Here is a 24,732-nt window from a genome sequence, read left to right as displayed (position 1 = left end):
GTTAGGACGTGTAGAAAGCATTAACGATAATATAATAACTGAGATAGAACATAAGTCTGAAAGAAGGGGTGTAAGGAAATGTGAAAATTATAGAAATACATACCCGAACTCTGTTCACCAAGTAAATAATGAAAACTATTTTCTTTGGATGGTGACTTGTTAAACCCTGTAAAAAAAATACAAATTACCAACACCACATTGCAAAAGCACATCCTTACAATTGTATACACACCATGCCACCCTAGTAATTGTTTGTAAATAATGACCAAATAAAAATGTCGGAAGTTGCAGGAAAAGGCACTACGCCAACTTTGTACATACATTATAACCCGATTAATCAACTGTAAAAACAATATAAACTCCGATTGAGACAAAAAATATGGAACGATATAGCAAAACTGTAAGACAAATCACAAACACCACATTCCAAAAGCAGACTTGCAATTGTATAGACACAAGACAGATAAATAAGGTGCAATTACAGTGGAAAGCTAACCTAAGTCGTACATATATTTTTCTTGCAGAAATACTAATAACTTTAATTGTAAAATGGGTCCAGATTAATAAAAGTATGCTTTCCCTATGAGTTATAAATTTGCAGGGCAGGCAAACGGGACGAATAAACGTGCAACATGAGACAAATTCTTGAAATAATTATGTATGAAATATCATGTAATTTACCTGGCAATCCAATGGTAGGCACAGAGCACAGTAAAAGCTGGATGTCATTGTATTGGCTAAAGTTGAATGCGTTGAAGTGTTTAATGCATACAAAACAACGTCGATTAATCTTGTCATCGGATAAATTCATAAATTTGGGACTTTGAACACGATTGATCCGTTCTTTAAATAAATGTGGATATCGTTTCGGAAAACGATGTAGTTTTTTCGTAGAATTACGATTCGGTACGCAACAACTCGGTATTTCGAAGAAAAAGTGCAAAAACACAGAGAGCAGTGTGACAGCGATTTCGAATGGAAACGGATAAATTGGCGGTTCGTCTAGAAGGACGCCGGCCGGCACGGCGTGGCTGGGCACACGCCGCCGACAGTTGCGCCACAAACTGTATTGATTTACTAGCAAGTGGCTTGTGCGACATCGGAAGAATGACTAGAAAGTCTTGTATTGGCTGAAAACTGCCTGTTTTTGACTAAAAACGGCATGACACCAGTTGTTCACCCCCCCTACTCACCGGATCTAGCCCCCTGCAATTTCTTTTCGTTCGCCAGACTCAAAAGGAGGAGAGGAAAGTGTTTTGCCACTGTGGAGGAGGTAAAACAAAAATTGCTGGGAGGGCTAAAGAACATCCCGATAGGTGAATTAAAAAATGTTTTGAACAATGGAAGGATCGTTTGCAGAAGTGCGTTGTAGTAAAAAGATAACATTTGGAAGGTGATTAAAATTTGGTGTAAAAATATTAAAAAATTAAAAAGAAGTTATGACGAAATTCCCGTTTTTTTTGGGTCCCCCTCGTATTCTTGTAAAAAGGATAACAACCTTTGAAAAAAGTAGATAAAACCTTTATAAAAAAAAGTATTAGCGATTTATAAAAATGACGCCATCTTAATGTCAGTAAACAGTTTTTATAAAATGATCTAACATATTTGTACAAATAAAGCTAAATCTGTGTGTCCAGGTAAAATAAACTAAGTTTAAAAAAAAACAAATAAAAAGTCACCATGTTCCACGGTAAAATTACCTACTGTCATTTACGAAAATTATCGTAAAATTACGGGTATTTTACTGCGCCCTTTGGTAAAATTTTTCATCCATTCTGATAAAAGTATTAAAATTTCCAAATATACAGGCGGTAGGTATAACAAATACTTTAAACAGTGTACATTTTAATATAAAAATAATTTAAAATGACATAATGCTACTTCAGGTTAGCCTGCTTAACGAGGCATCAAGTTCTCGGCGTCTTAGACCTCCGCTGCTAATTTAGTTGGTAGTTCATGTCACAACTACGAGATGCGAACCTGGCTTGTGAGGATGCACAGGAGCTGGCATCCGACCGAGATGCCTGGAGGATCTTTGTGAACACCATATGCTCCATCTAGATAGCGGACATGGAATGATGATGATGATGATGACTTTTAGTAGGTCAACTATCAAATAATTAGTAAAAAGTTAGTGCAAATAGCGCTTTTCCGCTATTTTGATAAAATGTATTTGATGTTCAAACGTGTATTTTAGAAAGTATTGTTCCTAATAAAAAATAATTTATTAAGATTTTTAAGTAAATTTTGTTTTCTCAGACTTTAGTATATTTTTTTCTATAAAACTTTCAGGGACGTAATTATACATAAAAAACTGATTTTAAGCACCATTTTTTCAAAACCGCGGCTTGAGCGGTGGTCGTTCAAGGTCACAAACTTAAGGTTTTACCAAGGACCCTATGTCCACCGATCCTGTTTAGTTTCAAAACTTAATAACCTTTTTTATAAAAAAAAGTTTAAAAAGTACATCCCGGATGACCTTGAATGTCCCATACTTCCAATAAATCTCGATATGTAAAGTATCATAAAACAAAGCTACCCGTATATGTAATATCTTTGAAAAATAAAAATTAGTACGTCAAATTCGTTTCTTACCGAAAAATACCGTATTTTACCAAAATCTGGTAAAATTCCCTTAAAATAGCGCGGTAATTTTACCGCCTTGCATCTCTAAGCCTGCGTGATTTATACATTTTATGTGTCTTTTGTCTATGGTCTCATCTGTCATCTGCTTCGGCGCGCTTCGGTCTTCGGTCTTTGGTCTACTTCTACTATATCTGTTGTCTGTGCTTCTACTCGACTGTCAAGTAGAGATAAAAATAATCGACTAAATTTACTAATCGAATGAAGGAAATAATCGAATTAATCATTCGAATGAATCATTTATTTCCGGTGTACCATAGACAATAGACACAGAAATTTATTCAAAGACAAACTCCGTTTTTCGGGAGAAATATCCATGCTTTGGAAAGTACTTTTTTTTCCTTTATAAGAAAAAGAGCCTTCTACCAAAATGTGATAACATCGGCCAAAAACAAGTGACATAGATTTACAAATTAAAATTAAAAACAACACAAATATAAAGGAATAACAATATGAACACAAGCAAAAAACGATACCTACATTGCATGGAAACTTAGAGTTAGTTACATTCTAAAACATTTTCAAATGTTTTGAATTTTTATTTAACCTCAACTTATAATGAAAAACATAAGTCACGTTCTGATAAGGATTTTATTTCTAGAAAGCCGGGACGTGAATATAAAAAAAGTCGTGAGTTTATTGTATGTAACCCTAATAAAAAAGTAATTAAAAAAATTTTTTTTTTCAAAAACAAATTAATACTGATTTTTAAACAAACAAATGGGAAAATGGAGACATGGTTTGAAAATACCACCCGTAGAGCAACAAATTATAAACCTACATAGGAGATGATTTTCACAAAAATGGCGCTATATAAATTATCCGAACATTAGGTACGTCAGTTTGTTTTATTTTTAACCATGGCAATAATAATAATGTAAACCACGATCCTTACTTTATGGTATTTAGAATATTTACAAGGGTATAATTATAGTCTGTGGTTATCATTACTTGACATAACCTAATATTTACCTGCCAAAGGATGAAAATTAAAATATTTTTGTTTCATATTTATTGTTTAGGTCCTTAGAGTATATACTTTAGGTCACGCATGTAAAACTACAATCAGCTGTTATTGTGTTGATATTTCAGATCGGATGGATTTGATATAAATTGTTTTATTATTAAGTACACAAATAGGCTGGCAGCAGACCTATAAACAAACGTCACTTTATTTTATTGTTATTGTAAAATGATGCACTTCATATATTAATTACATTAATATACATTTTTATTTTATCTGTGCTGACATAACTACAAAAAACAAAATCATTTTATTTCAACTATCACGTCCGCCAGATCCCAGCGCCCATTACGTAATAACGAATTAGTTGGCGATGAAAGTAGTTGATGAAAGTAGTCGGCGTAAAGCTTGCCCATTGGTCCATTTGTAGTCGAATGAATTTAACGCACGCCTATTGGTCTATTTGTAGTCGAGTGAATTCATTAGTTTGGAAATTACTAATTCATTATATAGTCGGCGTGAGACTCGCCCATTGGTCTATTTGTAGTCGAATGAATTTAACGCACGCCTATTGGTCTATTTGTAATCGAGTGAATTCATTAGTTTGGAAATTACTAATTCATTCGATAGTCGGCGTGAGACTCGCCTATTGGTCTATTTGTAGTCGAGTGAATTAATTCTTCTTCTTCGTATTTTCATGGCCTTTTCACATCTCAACTTGGGTGTTCTGGACAGTGTGGAGTATTTTTGTTTTTTTTTTTTACATATATACACATGTGTTAGTAATATAATTTGTACAAGTTAGTATGTTAGTATTTAATATAATAAATACATATAATAATAAAACATATTTACAGCTTTACACCATTTACAACCAGATATTTACATAGGATTATAAATACACGTTTATTGAGCGGGGACAGGAGAGTTAGAATATGAATAGGGAATGGGATATTAATATCAGAGAGGTCGGATAGGATATCAGGATAACAATCATTTATGGGGCATCAAAAAAAATGGTTTAAATCTTCCTCATCTAGCTGACATTCGCAAATGGCAGAGTCCCGGACATGGATTCTGAACAGGTGAGAACCATTGCAGCAGTGCCCAATGCGCATTCTGCATATGGAGGATGTCTCAAACTTGTTCAGAATCACTTTGGAAAACCAAGGCTTTTCTGTTACATTTAGTTTCAGTTGGAAAAGATGTTTACCCTTGGCTTGGGAGGAGGCTACCCAATATTCTGAGTGAATTCATTCGACTACATTACTGCATTCGGGCTTTCAGTCGACTACATTTGCCCATCGAATGCAGTCGACTACTTTCATTCGACTACTTACATCGGTACTGTCAGGTGTCAAGTCAATCTGCGAACCGTGTATAAACTTATAGGCCGTCCAGCTCACGGACTGTCCGGCTTATTGAAAAATTTTAAGTTATTAGTTTGTGGGTGCTCATCCTGGCTTTGATGTTTCTGCATTCTGACCTACGATTTTGACAAATAAATTATAATTAGATTATCATCTATATCATTTTAAGTTGGAGAAGGTTGGAGCAGTTGAAGTTGAAAATAAACATTGTTAATAATATTCATTTATAATATTTAGCATCATGATATGATAAAACAAGCGTATTCATAAGTTCAATAAATGTAAGCAATAAACTTTTAGAATCTAAATTATAGATTAATTTTCCCCGATTCCTAGATACGATATGAATCACTACTCTAGTAAAAAACCTTTATTTGGCTCAATCAGTTTAGTTAATATTAAAAATAAAATAATTATTAATGAACCATTCAATCAGAGTGTTGTTTCAGTAAACTCAGTTAACTCAATTATCATAGACTCTGAAGATGATGAAGGAGTCAGCCAGTCAACGTCAGAGGGAGGAAAAACTTTTGCATGCATTGACTTAAATAATGAACTGTCTGAAAGTGATGAAGAAAGAGATATGAAATTACCAAAAACAAGTGACTCCTATAAGACTGTTAATACTAGTGATTATAGAATTATAGACTTAAATGTTTCTGACAGTGATTCAACACAAGACAAAAGTCTAAATAAACTTTCTAATAAAACACGTGATATTAAATCTGATGATAGTGACGAAATAATATTTGAACCGTGTCTATCTCCAAACCAGGTGGAGGAAACAGGTGTTGGAAATGATTCATCAGTTATTGAAGATGTCGCAGAAGAGTTGTTAGTCTCTGATGATAAAGATACTTTTGAGCTTGAAGAAGAACCTGAAGAAACAGCCAATGAATCTATGGATTTATTAAAACCACTTTTTACTGTTGATGATATAGAACATATGAACAAAGAAAAAATTGAAAGTAACTGGGGATACAGGTGTAAACATTGTGATAAAGTGTTTTTGAATAAAGAAGAATTAAGAATAGAATACCAGAAGCACCGTATGGAAAGAAAAGAATTGAAGAAACAATATGTCCAAACTTGTAAAATATGTAAAAAACAATTTATGAATAATATAAACATGATATGGCATATACAGGAATGTACAGGAGTACAACAGGCTCACATGCGCATCGGAAGGTTTACAAGAAAAATGACGAGGCAGACTCGTAATAAAATATATACTTTACGTAATGCAGCACGCGCGTTGAAATAATACCCACTGGAAACTACTGAAACCAAACTAAAATGTACACAAACCAAGTAACCATTTTTACTGCTTTCTGCAGTCATTTGCTTCTTGGAAAACATATTTTAAGTTACCAAATGTAAGTATTCCATAGATCCATCTTATTAAAAATTGGAATAAAAATATGGATTTGATGCCCATAATTATTTTCTGTAATTTGCAAATGTTTATGAAGTTAGATACATTTTGATCTTCAAATAATTGTCTGAGATAGTGTATTAAATTAGCCTATTTTATTGAACATAAAACAAATAGGTACAAATATAATATGAACACACTTTTTTCCGTAAGCACCCATTGTGTTCTAGATAGCATATTCAGGAGAAAGTCAATTTCGATATTTTAACCAAAAGACAATTTAAAAAATGTGATTTTTTTTATTTTATTCTCAAAAGAACTTTCTCCACGGAGAAATAAATCTTTATAACACGACACAATAATCGTTTCAGCTTAAAATTTAGAGTAAAATGCTAAATCTATGCAAATATTTAATAAATCAATTAAATTGGCTCTTGGCTTCATAGTTAATATATAAATTAATAAATAAATAAAATAAATAAATATAAAATATATAAATACATATAAAGAAAACTAGCCTAACTTATGTGCAGAAATTTATTTTTTTAATGTAGCAGGGACTTTAATAAGTTTACGCTGTTTTTTCGTGAAAATTAATACTTTATTTTTAAAATTGTATTGCTTTTAAGGGGGAGTGGCCTGAAATATGCTAAAATGTGATATTTAAAGTACTTGTAGTAGTTCTAGCCAAATTTTAAAAATACCTCATCAAAATTTGAACTTCCTTCTAGGGCTCAATATCTTTTGTTTTTTTTATTTTTATCTTGTAAAATAGTGAAAAAAAATTCTCAAAGATCATGAAATCACTGAAAACAGTCATCGTTCGAATAGGTATTTAACGTATTTGTAAATACGATACGACCTTATTTTTTAGTTTATCGTAATGCCTAAACCTTTTTCTAAGTCTCAATATCTCGTTTTTCTTTACAATAAGTTTTGTTAGACATTATATCATATAAACTGTCGCCATTTTAAGGGTGTAAAAATCCTATACAAATTTTCATACATAAAAGCCAGATTACAAATGTCGATTTATTCACATTCCACTCACCAAGGACGATAGACGTCTCTGATACTGAGTCCACGGAACTTTTTTCAAACAAAAAAATATGGTATTTTTATATACATATACAACAAAACGCACAATGGGGAATCGTAGAAACATAATTGAAAAAAGCAAAAGCAAGCAGCATTTGAGACTTATTCACATCTCTAGTAGAAACAGGTATGTAATTTATAGAATATAAAATATTGCAAAGGTTTACGGGCCTTCTTTTTTTAACGGACTTTCGATTCGGAATTAAGTCAACAAAATATACACGTCGCGTGTTATGAAAAAATATATTAATTGCACTGCAACTATTGTGAAAACAAGTACAGATAAATATTTTTTTATGTAAATAGACTTATTTATCTATATATGTAATAATGAGATAAATAGTACCAATTTTGACAAATATTAACTAGTGTTGTATTTATATCAAACCAAATGTATTTTACTGTTTTAAAACATTAGTTGATAATTAAATTTGCGAACTCATGTACTTGCTGTAGCAACGCGCTAATCAGTGTACTATAAAGGTAAGCACCCAAATGTCCACATCGCACGCATCGAAAGGATCATATCAAATAGATTTTAGAGTTCTTTGTATAGTAGTCGTACAAGCGTGTCGCCCACTGATCCGTATCGGACGGACCACGCTTGTATAAATAACTATATAAAGAATTCAAAAATCCGTTTGACACGATGCGAACATGTGGACACTTAGATTAAGGTGGAAAGTATACAATTATATTAAACTTAGCAGGTTTCTCTCAACAATAAATAAAAAAATTAAACTAAGAGGGTTTTAAAAAAATAACCATGAAAATGTTTTATCTTCTGGAGAAATCAAAAAATCTATATGAATATATCTGTACCTCAAAAGCAGACAGATGCAAATCCAGAATTTGATGAAATGACATTTCGATTTTCTTATCCAGTTTATATTATAGAAATATAAGTTTTATAATGAAAGAACCAAAGTATTAAAATACTGAAATACAAATACAAATTAATGCAATAAATTATTAGAAATCACTTAGAGAAAGTAGATTCTTTTAAGATTTTGTTGAACATTTGACATTTGGATTTGCATTTGTCTGCCTCTGAGGTACAGATATATTCATGGTGCATTCAGAAATAGCGCAAACTACATTTTATATACAATATAGTTTGTGTCATTTCTATGATTCGAGAATATGAGAACGACAAGGTCATGCCCAAATAAAGTTCTATCACATTCACTATACTAAATGGAATTAAGAATGAGGATAGTGAATCTATTCAATACAATACTCAGAATATTCTGTTTTGTATTCAAGTAGAACATTTGGAAACTAATGCATTTTGTACTTACCTGTTACATAAATAATTTAGATTTTTTTTATTTTTTACTTTTACTTTTAATAGAAACTTCGCTTAGATCTATCGGTCATTGACATTTATTTATTTATTTATTTACGGACAAAGTCCATTATAAACATTACAATTAAAAGAAATTTTTACAAAGGAATAAAAAAATATAAGGAACAGAAATAAGCAGCAAAGACAGATGATAGATTTTTTAGATTAAGTAAAAAGCATAGGCTAACTATACAGATTCTTTAGCTGATTTGTAAAGAAAGACATCCTTACACCATAATAATCAAGATCTTGATGATCGTTCACCCGCCTGATCATTCTGGGCAAAGGCGACTGTGCACCATAATTGGTCCTGTAGTGACCGAGGAAAAGCATTTCATTATTTCTTAGTCTACATACGCATGTTTAAACTACCGAGGACACTGCATTTGATAGAATAATTATTCCTAAAGGCTGTATGAGAGCCCAACCCCACAGATTCATTATATTTTGCAACACAACCGGTTTGACACTGAAACATTTTTTTATTTTTAAATATATAAGTTCATTCAGAATATTTTTTAAAACATTTTTTTTGCTTAACCTAAATGACAATTTTGGGGTGGTAAATAACTGCCATAAGAACATTTAGAATCGAGGTTTAATCTGTGAGACCACAAAACTACCATGTCGTGACACATAACAATCACATTTTAATATTTTTATTTTATTGAATACTCCAGGCCAGTTTCTAGTTTTTTAATTTACCTGACTCGGATAGTAAGCCTGTATCCAGACAGGAATTCATCTATATTTCATTAATTTATTATCGCATTCATTTTATTTTGTTTTTACTTCATCGACCTAAGTATTTTTATAAGATTCAAATTTGTATGCAAGATTTTAAAACAATTTAAGAATAAACAAATAAATATTTTTTATGTTTTACCGTGGCCTTATTTCTTTTGTGTTTAAAGAACCACGCCATAAATATTTTAATGAAAAAAATTATAGTTTAACTTTTAGTATGTCTTTTAATTTTGTGGACATCTATCTTGTACTGTGGTAGCCCATATTTTTGATATGTTTTTGTCAAATATAAAAACATTTTAATAAACAAAACTTTTTTATTCAGTTTAAATTAATTGTTTCCAAGTAACATGATTTACGGAGGCAAAATGAAATTCACAGTAGGATTGAATTAATTTTAATGCATGTTCAAGGAACAAAAACGTGAAATAAACGAGGGGATTTATGATAACTAAACACTGCTGTGCAAGAAAATTATAATGGCATTTTTAATTCATAACAAACGGGAGTCGAAAGAGCATCAAGCGCGAGTAATTTCCATGCGACACAATTTACAACTCATGTGCCAATAAAATATTTGCAGTATTATTTTTACTGTATGTAGCAAATCAATTATCTCTGTTGCAAATGAAATCGACATTATTCAATAAATTTCATTGCATTTTCAAAATAATACAATGTTTGTATGTACTGTCACATAAAGTATTATTATTGCATCACTTTATTATTTATGGTGACGGTAAACGTGAACAACTATGATTGATTATAAAAATAAAAGCTTTGTTGTTAGTGTTTCATGTTTTTTATTCTTAAAAGAACACAACTATAGTTTCAGGAGATCACTCCTATCGATGAGTGATACAAAAGTTTTGTATCACCTGTCGATGAGAGGAGTGCTCTTCCGAAAACTATAATTATTGTGTTCTTTTAACTCTTTATAGGACACATATTTTGTGTTAATTTACGTCTTGCAAACCTAATAAAATATATTGTTTTTTATGATAATTCATTATTATTGTATAACATTTTAAAAAGCTGAGTGGATGACTTATCTACCAGTGTACATTATTACGATACTCTTGTGACATGAGACTTATTATTAATATGAAATATATACTGTAAAACTTTTGTTATTCGGATTAATGAGTACCAGATTTTTTGATTTTGTAATTAATATAGCAAATAGGAATCATTGAAAACTTACTTAAACATGTCCAGCAAGGTTAATTGCACAATTAAATTAAAAACTTCTCAACATGTATCTTTTTTGGGTGATCCTGTGTAAGTTGGATTCATTCCTACGTTTCGAATACCAAAGAAAACACAATTTACCCTGAAGATGGCTCCTGCAATGGTAGCCGAAACATCGGAACGAATACAACTTACTCGGGATAACCCAAAAAAGATACATATTGATAACAGTGACTGTGAAAACCTACGCACTTATTAAAAACGTATCCTTTGATAGCAAACTGGGATATTCGGCAATCCAGATGACTAGAGTTCGGATAAATGAAGTTCTACTGGACCTAGATTCTGATGGTATATTTGTTCTAGGTGTCCTATAAAGGGTTGAGAATAAAAAACGTGTAACACTAATAACAAAGTTTTTTTTTTTTTTTAATTCATCATAAAGTGTTACAAAGTGAAGGCAGATTCAATAAATAATGTTAACTATGATTGATTTTATTAACAAAAAGATTTTTGATTCATACATATTCCTTTTGCGCGTTGTAAATTCTTTATTTTTATACCAGTAAAATTAAATATTTATAGTTTACTTAAGTTATACAAAATAATTTTGCAATACACTGTAGGTTGATTTGACAACAAGTAAAAGAAAAGAAGGTATTTGAGTCATACAGTACAGATCATAACAAAATTACATTTTGTCCAAATAGATTAACACAAATGTTATTTTAAATACACACAATAAATATTTTAAAGAGCTGTAAAGAAAAAACAATGAGGAATTTCAGTATTTAAAAAAATAAAAATAAGTACTATTTTCAAAACATTGATTTCTGTTTTTTGTTAGTGCTTACTTATAAATAAACCCACAGTGACATTAAAAACTATAATATTTATGATAGACAACAATGTATGAGAGCCTAAGATGAAGTTATCATATCCGATAAAAGTAAGTATTATAGTAATTTTACCTAAGAAAAGTAACAAATATCTTATTTTAAGATTTATTCACCGTAAAACATGTAACAGTTACATAGAAAACAAAAGTGGCCACTCTTATTTAAAAACTAGTAAACTGCCAAAATAGCTAATATTAAATGTCTTAAAAATGGTGATGTTTGGTAGAAAATAGGATAATTTGAGACCATGGAATTTGTTATAATAGCTTAGCACTAAAATAAATCAATAAATAACATTTTATTTTATCTAAAGGTTATAATATATACTATTACAAAGTCAGATAAAAATGTATTTTTTTATGAATAATATTATTAGAAAGCTGTTTGAAATGGAAATTAATTTGAAAAATAACATTTCGAGTACATAAAACTATGCGCCTGTTAGTTTCCTAAAAAAATAGCATTTATATTTGGGGTATAAATTGCAAATATGAAGAAATTGTTGAAAAAACCTTGAGAGACTATTAAGTTTAAAACATTGTATTTAATACATCCTGAAATATGGCAGAAATATAGACATTTATTCCTATATCAAAGCCTCACATTTTTTCATTCTAAAATTATGTACCTTATATTAGATATTCTTAGAATTAAACGCCATCTATAGGAACTCCAGAAAATAATCTAAACCAATTGTAATATTTAAGCCGATAAAACTTTTTAGTGAAATGAAAAAAAATTACAAAATCTTATGAATGAACTATCTTTGAAAAACATATAATTTTTAAAAATGTAATCACAGACTCTTGAATGGATTCAAAAAATAAAATAGAATAATTATTTTTAAAGAATTACATAAAAGTTTTAGCAATGATAAGGACATTAAATAAATATAATCATACCTTAGCAATAAATTTATTTTTAACATTTACTAAAAACAATATTTCAAACTAACCTTATTTCATACATTTTAGTTCACTTTGAAAAAAATAAAGGACTTACGTAACAGAAAAAAAAAAAAAAATCTGATTTTCTAAACATTAAGTACTATCGGTCATTTACAGTGAGATGTTATATTTTTGGCGTGAAATAAATACAATTTTAAGTACTACATAATTTTAAGTCATATTAGTAACATTTAGCTAAATATGTTCTAAGAGTATATTTTTGTAAGTAAAAATATATTAGGATTTCTGTGAGTTCTAAATAAAAATAAGTTAACATAGTACAAATTACTTTATTTACAAAGAAAATAAATAAATTAACGATACAGAAATTCCCTGACAACCATTACTTGATATATGGGAATTTAGTGGCGAGCTACCAAATAGAGGTTTCGAACAACTCCAAAAGTTGAGAAGTAAAAACAGTTATCAAAAAGTATTGAAGGAAACATAGTTTATAATAAATAATATTTCAGTGAAGAGGTTGTTTTAGAAACTCATACATTTAGAGTTGTTGTAAGCGATATTTTGTGTTATTTTAACTGACAATCGAGACATATGTTTATACAACCTTGGCTTCTGATTCAAATTTCATATAAAGCACCAATTATTTTTTGCCTGTAAAATCGGAATATGTTTCAGTTGTAGACTGATAAACACAATATGAGAAGTCAATGTATAAAATTGCAAATATTGGTCTAAAATACAATTTTTGTAAAAAAATATTTACATGGTTTCAAAAAATGTAGACACAGATTTACTATAGTTGTAAACTTGTATGGTAATAATTAATTAGTCACATTATTGGCTAATGATTTAAGCTTTTATCAAAATAAATGATTTATCGTAAGATTCGGCCAAGGATGGCCATGGGTAAGTTAACTGTTTGGTCATCAATAATAACAATATCAAAGTTTTCCATATACTGTGGTAGGTTTCCTTCAGAGTTATGGTACAAGAATCCTATTTTTATTATAGCTTCACTGTGATCCATGCCATCAGCCATCCTGGCATCACCGATTGAATCTCCGAGAAGAATAATATTTTTTCGATTTTTTATAAGATCATAGTATTCAGTGCCTTTTATGGCGGTTTCGTTCTTGTTGAAAACATGAATTATTTCACCTTTTAAACCTTTTATGTTCCCATCATTATCTATGTTCAAAAAATTTGATATAACCTGAAAAACAGGTAATAGTTATGAAAAACAAAATAATATGTACAGATTACCTATGAAATATGATAAAAAATTTAATATTATTCTGAAAAACAAGCAACATTTATTTTTTTAATACATATATGTGTGTTTTCATCTTATGTTAAGGGGTATGTAATGAACACTTAAATCTGTGATAAGATATGCTTAAATCAATTTTTTTATTAAGCTAGTATTTGTATTATACCTAAAAATTCTTGACAAACACTCCAACTGACATGGTGAACCTTTAAGAGAAGGAAATGTGGAAGCTTTTTAGAGTTCACATTGTCAGTTTGGGGGAGGCTATTTATAGATTTTTCCAAACTTAGTTCAAAAGCTGTATTACTTCACAACGGCAATCGTCTTCTTTCTCTTCCCTTTGGTCATGCAGTTCACATGTAGGAGACTTATGCAAACATGACAGCTCTCCTCGATTTAATAAAATGCATATTATATATAGCATTGAAACACAAGCGGAAAATCTGTAGCGATAAAAGCCATCGCTGTATTCTTAGGAATGCGACTGGGGTACACTAAAAACTTAAAATTTTTATGTACATACATATGTGGGACCGTAGGGATAGGAAATCACATTATATTCAAGCAAACTGTCCTGCAAGAAATATTAACTCTTGCGAGAAAAATGTAATTGCCAAGCCTCACGTGCACCCAAAAGAAGTTATTTTTTCCCCCCTTAGCAAAGCTGGGTTTAATGAAAAATTTTGTCAAAGGTATGAACCAAGGTCGGGCCTTTAAGTACTTAAGAGACAAATTTCCTATATTAAGTGGGGCAAGAGTAAGGGAAAGTATTTTTGATGGGCAACAAATTTGACAACAGAGAATCCTGCTTTTGATAGAGTTTTGGCGGGGAAAACTATGGAATCTTTGGAAGTCTAAAAAGGAGATTTTTAGGCAACAAAAGATATGATAACTATACGTAGTTGGTGACAGTATTTCTGCAAAAATTCCATTAACTCGGATGCAACATGTCCCTTTAAATCAATTTTCCTGTCTCCTAGAGCTGTCAGTGATGATTACGGAAAAAGATTCCATTTGGATATTTCTGTAATACAAAGACATCAGGGCCATTGGAATGAAGCAATGCTTGCAGATTACTGCTGTAATGATGCTCCAGAACTCACAAAGTATTGCTAAATTTTGTTTGGGTAAATCAATTAAATCTATTATTTATTTTACTAATAAAATATATGTGTAATAGAATCAATTAATTTTATTTTATCTATTTAAAATTAAATTAAATGATTCTATTTCACAATATCGTCGGGTTTCTGGCACAAGTTGGTAACTAACATTTTACTAGTTGTGAGACATTGCACTTTTAAAGTTTAAAGCTCATCCCAAATCAACAATTCAAGTAAAACCGCAAGTTGAACATTTAAAAAAAAATGTATTTGTAAAATCTGAAATATATTTTTTTTGCTTTTTAAACAAAGATTATTTGACGCCATTTATGAAGATATCTCATTTATTGAAGATTTGTAGTTAACAACATGTACCAGGAACCTGACGATATAATATTTATATTTACTATGTATTTTCTCAAACTTAATGTATTGGGTAGGCAGGAAGAAAATGCCTAAGGGAAATATAATATCCGACCTTATGTGTATAAAAAATTACACAAAAATTTAAATAAATAAATAAAAATAAATATGGAAATGGATTTGATTTCGTGGACGATACCAAAATGCAAACATATCAGAAATGATTTTCTATGGGAACTCATAAAACAAGTTTAACGAACGTTTTCAAGGCAAGAACGGATAAACAAAATAAGATTACACAAACCAGCTTGATAAAATAAGGTCGGCTGACTAATATCATAACTGCATAAACATGACAAATATTTATGTTTATGCAACTGTTTGCAAAAATATCAAGTACGTTTGGCGAAACTAATTACCATTTCTACCGAAAAAAATATTATTGAATGTTACCTTGACATTAGAAGACAAATTGTTTGAATTTTTTAAAACAGCCATAACTGCATCTCCCAAACCAGCAGAAAATACCAGAACTGGTATTTTAGCATTTTCCAAGCTTACGAACATTTCATTTACACCGTCTCTGAAAACAATAAGTTTGAAATACAAATGTGTCAAAATCATTCCTTTATTAACTGATGCACAGGGCATTACGACGGTAGACTAATTATGGTGTGCCTCGATCATTTTTATATACAAGATTATGCTTCAGGTACCGGTTCAGGGACTATGCAATATGCAGTGAATAAAAAACCTATTTTAAATTAACGTATTTCATTAAATCAACGTATTTCATGTCATCCTTACCGGGAATCAAACCCAGGAGTTCAAGAATGGTAGGCGAATGTGCCGACCACTACACTATGAGGTGGATTTATCTCCACTCGATTTTATTTTGCAGGATTTATGCTGAGAGTACCTATCGAATTGAAAACACTCATCCAGGGTTCTGGTTTTATTTCACACACAGAACTGTATTCTTCATCCTCCTGGGCATGGAAAAATATAGAAATAAAACCACTCCATAAAGAGCCTTTACCCTTAACCATTGACGTACGAATGTAGTGCGTTTATACCTTCGTTTTGCGCAGTAATCTGTCTTTGTCTGTAGTTTCTTAGTTGCCAGTGACACGGGTATAGCCTAGGAGAGTGGATGCGTGCAGCTCATCTAAACAGGTTAGTTCGACCACTTGACGTATGTGGTTTGTATGGTCAGTTTTACAGATATTAAAAAATTTGTTTGTGGGTAAAATAAATCATAAGCGTAATAGAAATATTACAATTACTTTTCCTCGACTTAAGTATTTCAAGAACTGAAAAAAAACAGCTATCCCACCCGAATTCCTTGACGAAAACCGCCAAGTTCATTAAACTACGTAAAGTCTTACGAAAGAACTTACGCTGCTGTCTTACATTCCTAAAAAGAAGAAAACTGTCATATACTTGAGGTATATGATGAAGAGAGCGCTGACCTTTCTAAAGGGATCCCTAAAATAATATTATTCTACAACTCATTAAAAAAAGGTGTGGATTCCTTGGGCGAAGTCAAATACAGATGTTCAAGAAGGTCCAGACAGTGGCTGCTGGTCATGTTTTTACAGGATTTTGGATGATGCTGTATCCAATTATTTTATGATGTCAAATTATAACTCTTCAGATCATTTCACATTTATGAAGAACTTTTTAATTTTTTAGCAATGCCGCATTTTGAGCGAAGATATGCAATACCACAACTTCAAACTCAAAAATCTTATGGGCATATCTCAGGGGAGGATAAAGCAACTGAATTGGATCATCAAAGACCTGAAATTTAAAAAATTGAAACCTTGAAAAGGTGTTACATATGTTTCTAGCAGAAACGACATAGAACCCATTACGAGTGTCAAGCATGTGGTCGGCCAGTCTGCTTACAGTGCTCAAAAGCGACCAGTAATGTGCTGTTAAAAAGTGCTTGGATTAGTGATTTGCAGAAAAGCGGATTAACATTTAATGAAAATTGCTACTACATAATAAAATAACAAAAAAGTTAATAGTTTTTTTAGTTGTTTTTTTTATTTTATTGTTAGTGTTTATTTCGTAACATCTAAGTTTATTGATAAATGGATATTTATCTTTGAATATGATTATTGTTTTATTTACCTTTTTGCATTATATTTCAATATATTGAAAATAATAAACACAACAATTATATTTAATAAATGTCCCAGAGGTCTCGAAAAAAACATACTTATGTCATTTGTACGTCAATGGTAGTGTTAAGGGTAAATTGTGACAAAACAAACCTTGTATGTAAAAAAATAAAAATAAATGTGAAACTATGAACTCACCGAAGATTCTGGGCTACATATTTTGAAATCGTATCGATCTCTTCCGCCGGAAAATGAAATCCTCTGAAATAAACATATTTTTAAATCACTACAACCCAAATTATTATCTATGAAATTATCATCATCATTGCCTTATCCACATCTTATGATGCATAGGGGACTGCGTTGAAAGTAAGCCCATATTATGAAGTTTTTCATAAATAAAAAAAAATATGCTCAGTAGGGAATTGAAAAAGCCAATAAAAGAAGAAGAAGAATTGAAGACATGAGTGGATAATGTGACAAAAACAAATGGCAAAGATATCTGGGGTTAAAATTTTGATAATACAACACCTTCATTCGCTCTCAAAATTGGTTTTCTGCTATCTTTTGATGGTGTAGTTGGTTTTATATGAAAGGGTTATACATGAAATCTTCATCTATGTATAAATTAAAAGTACATTTTTGTAAATTTGCAACATAACACCTTCATCCACTCACGTCTTCAATTATGATAATAATATAGGAATTATGGAAGAAAACGTATTTATGAATTAAAGCCAGTTCTTAATATATAGGCCATCGCCGGCTGCTATTCCAAATTTTTTTTTTTTTTTTTAAATAAATATTTGCGTTCTTATGATTTACCCAAATATTTAATTTTGAGGGCCATTTTCAACGAGTTGTAAATAACTCACTATTAGAAAATGGAATCAAGTTGGGGTAAAGTGGGATTCGAACCACAGACCTTTGGTCCGTGAGTCCGAGACGCTAGCCACAGGACCACAACCCAATCTCAAATGAATACGTGCGTGGGCAGTGAGCAAAAAGGGTTAACGCATATAGTAAGAAAATTTTAACAAATGGAGAGTTTTTAATTTGTGTTTTAAACATTAACATCAATTCTTAGTACGAGGATAGGCGGTGCCAGAAAAATTTGATAATGTCTGCTGCTCTTCCTCTCCAGTTCCTCACTTCTAACATTGTCATATCCGCACTAATGCAGTCCATTCATCGTATATTGGGTCTTCCTGGTCTTCGTCGTCCATTCTAATTATATGGCCAGCCCACCTCAAGCGCCCCGCCCCACCTTGATGGAGTTGATTACATCGGGAGCTCCGTAGATTTCATATAGCTCCCTATTGTAGCAAAGACATCAATGATTTTTTCTTTCACAGGGCCACAGACAAATCTGAGGATTCTTCTTTCGAAAGCTGCAATGGATTCCTCAATATTCTTTGTCATAACCCAGGATTCCGAGGCATATGTCAGAATTGGTTTGATCAGATTTTTGTGTATTATGTTAGTATTATTTCACAGATGCCTGCCAATATTGTGCGAAAAAGACAACTGCAATCAACAAAATCGAGGTTTCGCTGTCCCGTTTTCTTTTTTTTTGAGAAAGAGAATCAGAATAAAATTTTCTGTGTCCATACCTTTTTTAGGATAGTTCTAATTCGCATAAGAAACAGTTTATCAAAAAGGCAAAATGATAAGACACGATAATGGTAAATATCCATAGTATCTTAAAAAAATCATTGCTCTAGTGCCATAATCCAGGGAGAAAATATAGGAATACGTTTGAATGAAGAAAAGTCAGACCGCGTTTCCTTTTAGACAAAATACGAAGTAAGCAAATTCCCCGAATCAGCAGATAAGAGTTAATACAAAACGATACTGCAAGAAATTACTTTATTTGTGTAGTCATGCGACAACACCAGGGCCCCGATTACAATGGGAAGTTAACAGAGTTATCTTCGACTGTCTTTAAAGAAAAACCAATTATTGTGCACGAAAATGAGTATATTTGCATGAACATTTCAAGTATCTTCATCGGTAACCTATAATTGAACATGTTTAGAAGAAAACAATGTATGCATATTCTACTTTTCATACAGAAAACTTCATTTTACTTTGTAGATAAAATTGAAGATAAACAATAACTTCCCCTTGTAATCAGAGCCCAGGGCCTTTAATTGAAAGAATAATATAATAGATTATTGAACCTAAAATTTACAGCACAAGTTTACAAATTAGTTTATTTCCTTTAGAATTAATTACATATTTTAGTGTAATAAATATTTTATGTTATTTGTTATAATTATATACTTTTAAACTATATATTGTATCCCTCTAGATAAATTAAAGAAATGCATTGCCATTGTTTTTGGCCAGGAGTCATCTGTAGATACAGGCCTACTTAATTTTTATAAATTAAAAAGCATACTTACTTAAGGATATCGTTTGCTATACGATACCACTCAATCATGTGTGATGTCTTTTCTTCAATAGAGAGTGTTGGATCATTTTCTATTGGTTTATAAATGTCACATAATTCTTTGTCTTTTGTTTTGTAGATTTCAGGTACTGATGGACATTCACTAAACATACCTAGAAATTTAGGTAATATATACATATTTTTTAGTTATCATTGCTCATCGGCATTGTTTGGACTTCCCCCATATTTAATCACAGGCATTAAAAAAAATATAACACTTTTAAATATTCATACATTTCAATAGATGAGTAAATTTTTATCAGCGTTCATTGCAATATTTTATAATTTGTAACAGTCAAATTAAATATGAAATACTTTTTGATAGACACAAATGTATAATCTTACCAAAACTGCTCAAAAGCTTATTCCCGTTTTCAACTCTTTGTTTTGTCAAAGTACAATCAAAATCTGCAATAACTTGCAAATTGTCTTTTCCATCTTTTACAAGTTTGTTTATTTTTTGCTCGAGCTCTATTCTGTTATTTATTTTGACAAAATCAGCTTGCAATTCTAATATATCACTGATGTTCACATACATCTTATATATTGTTTAAACTATGTGCTTGATTTAAATTATAAATCCTAAAAAGACAAATGAAGATCGTAAACACAAGCAGTTAAACCAAAAATATACACAATAATAATTATTATAGTTGATGACAGCTGTCGAGCTAATGACAAAAAAATATTAATTTGACAGTGTGTTCAGTGACAGTGTTGTGGATGCTGTATTAAACAATATAGCGCGGGCAAATGAAGTATTACTTAATCTGAAACCTTGTATTTTAGCTAACAAAAACGCAACTAGAAGACTTCCCTGGGATTCAGATTTTCACCTCCACAAATACACTTTCGAGATTCAAAAATAAATGTTTTTATTTTATTAATGTTGCCATCAAATACCGGCAGACGTCAGTTCGTCGATAGCCATAGTAAAACATGGTAGGTAGGTAACCAAGGTAAGGTAGCAAAAATAATGAACTCTTTTCACTAATTTTGCCACAAATTTGCATTCCGTGCACACATATATTTTTTTACATGTGATTTTGATCAAAAAGATCGTGCAGTCAATAAATATACACGCTTTCACGAGGGATAGTATATTGTATTCCTCAATACCTCCGTTCACCACCGACGCGACGTATATATCTAATAGGTATTACTTTGTCCCATTTTTTTGTAAATACAATTATGTTGAAAGAGGGCAAATGGCTTATTGTTGAAAAGAAATAATAAGGAAAAGATATATGCAGCTGTGGAAGCACAATTGGAATGCAAGCAATAAAGTGGTGCTATTTTTAATTTAGTCTACCCCCTATAGCGTGGTTAATTTGTAAATTTTTATTTATTGTGTGCGACTAAAGTTCGCTTTATAAATGGCCACACTGAAGATTAAACGTCAAACAAATACAAATACATGGAAGCAACCATGTTGATTTTCATTTAGAACATTATGGTCACTTAAAACACTTAAATCGGTTGAATTGGCCAAACCATTTTGGTTTTTTTTCTGTTTTTTAATTAATTTTATACATCAATTGACTTTTAATCATCAATGTAGTCATATATGGAGCAAAGCGTTGTCGCAAACAAAAAATAACAATCTCAAAATTAATCACTCTCTAGGGGGTAGAGAAGATTCAGAATACCACCCCAGCAGATATTTTGTCAATCAAATCAGCCTTTTATTATTTTCTTCTTAATAAATTAAGTCAATTTTATAAAACTGTTTTTATAGCACTAAACCTTATGTATTGTGTAAAATAGTCATTTAAACCAGCCAATGACAAGTCATAAGCCCGGTAAATGCATAAAAAAGGTTTTTTTTCTCTCTGTTGCACTAAATTTCAATTTTAAGTACATTATGCTGTAAATATAAATTAATTACGTAATGATGATCCTCTACACCAATCATACTCAACTTGCAGCCTGCAAGCAGAGATAATGTAGAACTATTACTAGTTCCTGCAAGCCGCATGCGGCCCGCTAAGCTTTTCTCTGAGGCTCGAAACATTTTATCAACAATTAAAGAAGTCCCTACAAAATATAACACTGCACAAAAATATTCCTTCGTGCTGCTCACGTTGTTCGCATCAACGTATTTTTGTTTGCCTTCCTATTTCAAAATAAAGTATGCGGAAAACGTATACTTACCGATTCTCACCTTGATTACGTATTGTGGGTAGCACGAAGCAATTGTAAACCCAATTTGTGTAAAATAGTAAAAAAATATATCTCAGTATTAAATATCACACTATTTTTTTAAAAATAAACGCTTGTATACACGTTAGTTTAGAGTTTTATTTTTTTCTTTATTTTATTTTGAGGTACAGCATACAGACATGACAATACAAATCATATTGGCAAATACGCTGTTGTTAATGTTTCGGTATGTGTGATAAACGATAAATATTGTTATTTTTATATTTTGTTTTAAAAAATATTTGATGATTTATCAAATAATCTTGAGTCAAACAGGTTTAAGCAGTACTGATTTTCCCTAAATTAATTTTGCTTCCTAATATCAATGTAAAAAAATATTTGTTATTCTGTTGCGACCACTACTTGTACTATATAATCTGTGGTTGCGACCCGCGTAACTTAGCAAGCATAAATGCACGTGGTCCAAAGAAAAAAAAAATATTTAGTATAACTGCTCCAAATCTTCATCATCATTGATTCCTTTTCCGCACCTAATGGTGCACAGGGCACTGTATTGGTACACCAATCGAAGCGTATCTTGATCATTTTTGTTATATGAAGGTAAAATGATCAGTCCTACAAAAAACACCTTTTAAATAAATATTTCACACCTCTTGCATGGTAGGCAAACGCGTTGACTATTACACCACGAGGATGACGAAAACATCTTTATCTGTGATAAATAACTACATTTATGTGCGATGATTAACTAATTATTTGAGAATGTTAAAAATTATTTACATTTTGAAATTTTCAAACTATCATCATTCATTAAAATAAAACTACATATTACGAATAAAATGACACAATTATTTCGGAATAGTAATTAAAATCATTAAGTAAGTTTATTTTGTCTGTTACTAAATATGATTTGGCCCCGGCCTAAAAGTCAGCCTCAAAGTGTAGTGATCAGTGCATTTGCTGCCATGAAAGAGGTCTCGGGTTCGATTCCCGATATGGTTAATAAATTGAATGTTGATTTTATAAGGTGTTTTTACGTTTGAATATTTCAAAATACTGAAGCGTGCGACTGATTATCTTGCCTTCATGTAAGAAAAATGATCAAGATACGTTACGATTGGTGAACTATTGTAGTGCCCTATGCACCAATAGGAGCGGGAAGGTAATAAAGAAGAAAAATAATTTATATTAATTTTTTAAAATAATATATCTTTTATTCTCTTAATAATTTTAGCTCACCGACTTTGACAAAACATCATTTTTTGTATTTTATACTACCTACGAGTACTTTGAGTAATATTTTTACGAACTTCATATTTTTTGCGTATAATCAACTAAGCACAAGAACCGGTTTTTTGTTAAGGTATTTCGTCACGCTAAATAGCGTAAAATTATTATCTTGTTCTCAATAATTTGATCTCCATATCAAAGTCATTCGTTAAAATGACATAAACTTCGATTAAATGAGTTTAAAAAAAAAAACATTTGTGAGCATTTTTATCTTGCAGTTTCTGTTGTATATTACCTAAATGTTGCAATTTTGCATAGCACGTCCTTTTGATTTAAGCGTTTCGTTCAGGCAGTTAATATAATAAGTTGATACTAGACGTGGGTAAAACCCTGTCACCGAGAGGATACGTGTCACTCGATCTGCATCACCAAAGTGACCGAATCTTTTGAGTAGTTCAATTGAACGAATGTGTCTTTTGCTCATTCGGCTCATTTAGGTCATCATATCTCCTCATCTTTCGCATCATCGTATCATTTGTGTCTCCATATCTTTCGTGTTTTTCATGTCTCTAGTTCGTTTTGTTCTTTCGTTCGCTTGAGCCAAATGCGTACGAGCGGTGAGTAAAACAAATAATTATAAACCTTTGGCTGGTTTGTAAGGATGATTTTCTTTAAAGATTTGATAATATTGTTCTTTAGATATTATAATATCACAAACCCGTAGAAAACAGATAAATTATTTTATTTACAAAAAAAACGTTATATTATATATTATCGAAAGTTATATTTCATGCTAGGTTTATTTACTTTTACAATGAATTTTTAAAATCCCTTAGAGGGTTTACATTTAAAAAAAAATAGGTTTTTATATTAATAACGTGTGCAGTTTTAATATATATTATGAAATAAACTAAGGCAAATTAAAAATTATTTTTACATCAAAATAGAACAGAAAAATACTTAATCAATAAACTCGAGTGAACAAATTAATCTCTTGTTCACATTAGAGGGCATTAATGAAATACGAATACCTAAAGTTTTCATCTCAACGTAAATAATAATTCATAAAATAGCATTTTTATCGCGACATTTCATAATTAGTGTCAATTAAATTTCAAGTGCGACGCGCGGGAGATAAAGGAGAACAATAAACAATGCAGCCAGTTTAGGCATTTAAGTACCTACTATAGATACAGAGTATATATGTAGGTATCTAATCTACCCACTAACCACAGAGATAAGGACACAATCTCGTTCAATGAATGATCGAAATGAGCTAGAGATCCATAAGACACGAAGATACGAAAGATCCAAATGACACAAAGAGCCATTTAGTTCGCGAACTAACTGACCGAGATAACAGAAACATGTCTCTAGTTTAATGTTTCTGACCTTGTCAGTATGACAGGATCGTTCGCGAACTATACACCTCTAGTTGATACTCGTAGATAGGGAATCGGGAAGTCTATCAAA

At 31.0% G+C, this 24,732-nt stretch overlaps 2 protein-coding genes across 5 annotated transcripts; one reads left to right on the top strand and one right to left on the bottom strand.

Annotated features, from left to right (window-relative positions):
* The first annotated feature begins 4,977 nt into the window (after positions 1-4,977).
* On the top strand, positions 4,978-19,559 carry LOC148284688 (uncharacterized). 2 transcript variants are annotated; one of them, XM_088236440.1, is made up of 2 exons: positions 4,978-6,353; positions 16,978-19,559. In XM_088236440.1, exon 1 carries the CDS (start codon positions 5,321-5,323, stop codon positions 6,239-6,241), a length of 921 nt encoding a protein of 306 aa, XP_088092566.1. In that variant the 5' UTR covers positions 4,978-5,320; the 3' UTR covers positions 6,242-6,353; positions 16,978-19,559. The 2 variants fall into 2 exon arrangements, 1 of the variants encoding a protein (XP_088092566.1); XR_015824169.1 differs by lacking the exon at positions 4,978-6,353 and adding an exon at positions 15,875-16,458.
* LOC148284687 (7-methylguanosine phosphate-specific 5'-nucleotidase-like) lies at positions 9,927-20,763 on the bottom strand. Of its 3 annotated transcripts, none has more exons than XM_088236457.1 (6): positions 20,644-20,763; positions 20,212-20,448; positions 19,820-19,979; positions 17,610-17,672; positions 15,736-15,865; positions 9,927-13,759 (listed from the first exon to the last, which is right to left on the bottom strand). In XM_088236457.1, the coding sequence occupies exons 2-6, from the start codon at positions 20,402-20,404 to the stop codon at positions 13,421-13,423; spliced, it is 885 nt and encodes a 294-aa protein (XP_088092583.1). In that variant the 5' UTR covers positions 20,405-20,448; positions 20,644-20,763; the 3' UTR covers positions 9,927-13,420. The 3 variants fall into 3 exon arrangements, with proteins under 3 accessions (XP_088092583.1, XP_088092598.1, XP_088092591.1); XM_088236472.1 differs by having other exon boundaries at positions 20,212-20,450; positions 20,686-20,735; XM_088236465.1 differs by having other exon boundaries at positions 20,632-20,727.
* Positions 20,764-24,732: the final 3,969 nt, after the last annotated feature.

This window comes from Micrasema longulum, unplaced genomic scaffold (assembly GCF_059751315.1).
Source record: "Micrasema longulum isolate JH-2025_06_02 unplaced genomic scaffold, ASM5975131v1 h1tg000097l, whole genome shotgun sequence".
Classification (NCBI taxonomy): Eukaryota; Metazoa; Arthropoda; class Insecta; order Trichoptera; family Brachycentridae; genus Micrasema; species Micrasema longulum.
Note: the sequence above shows the minus strand (reverse complement) of the source record. Positions and strands in the feature narration are given on the sequence as shown.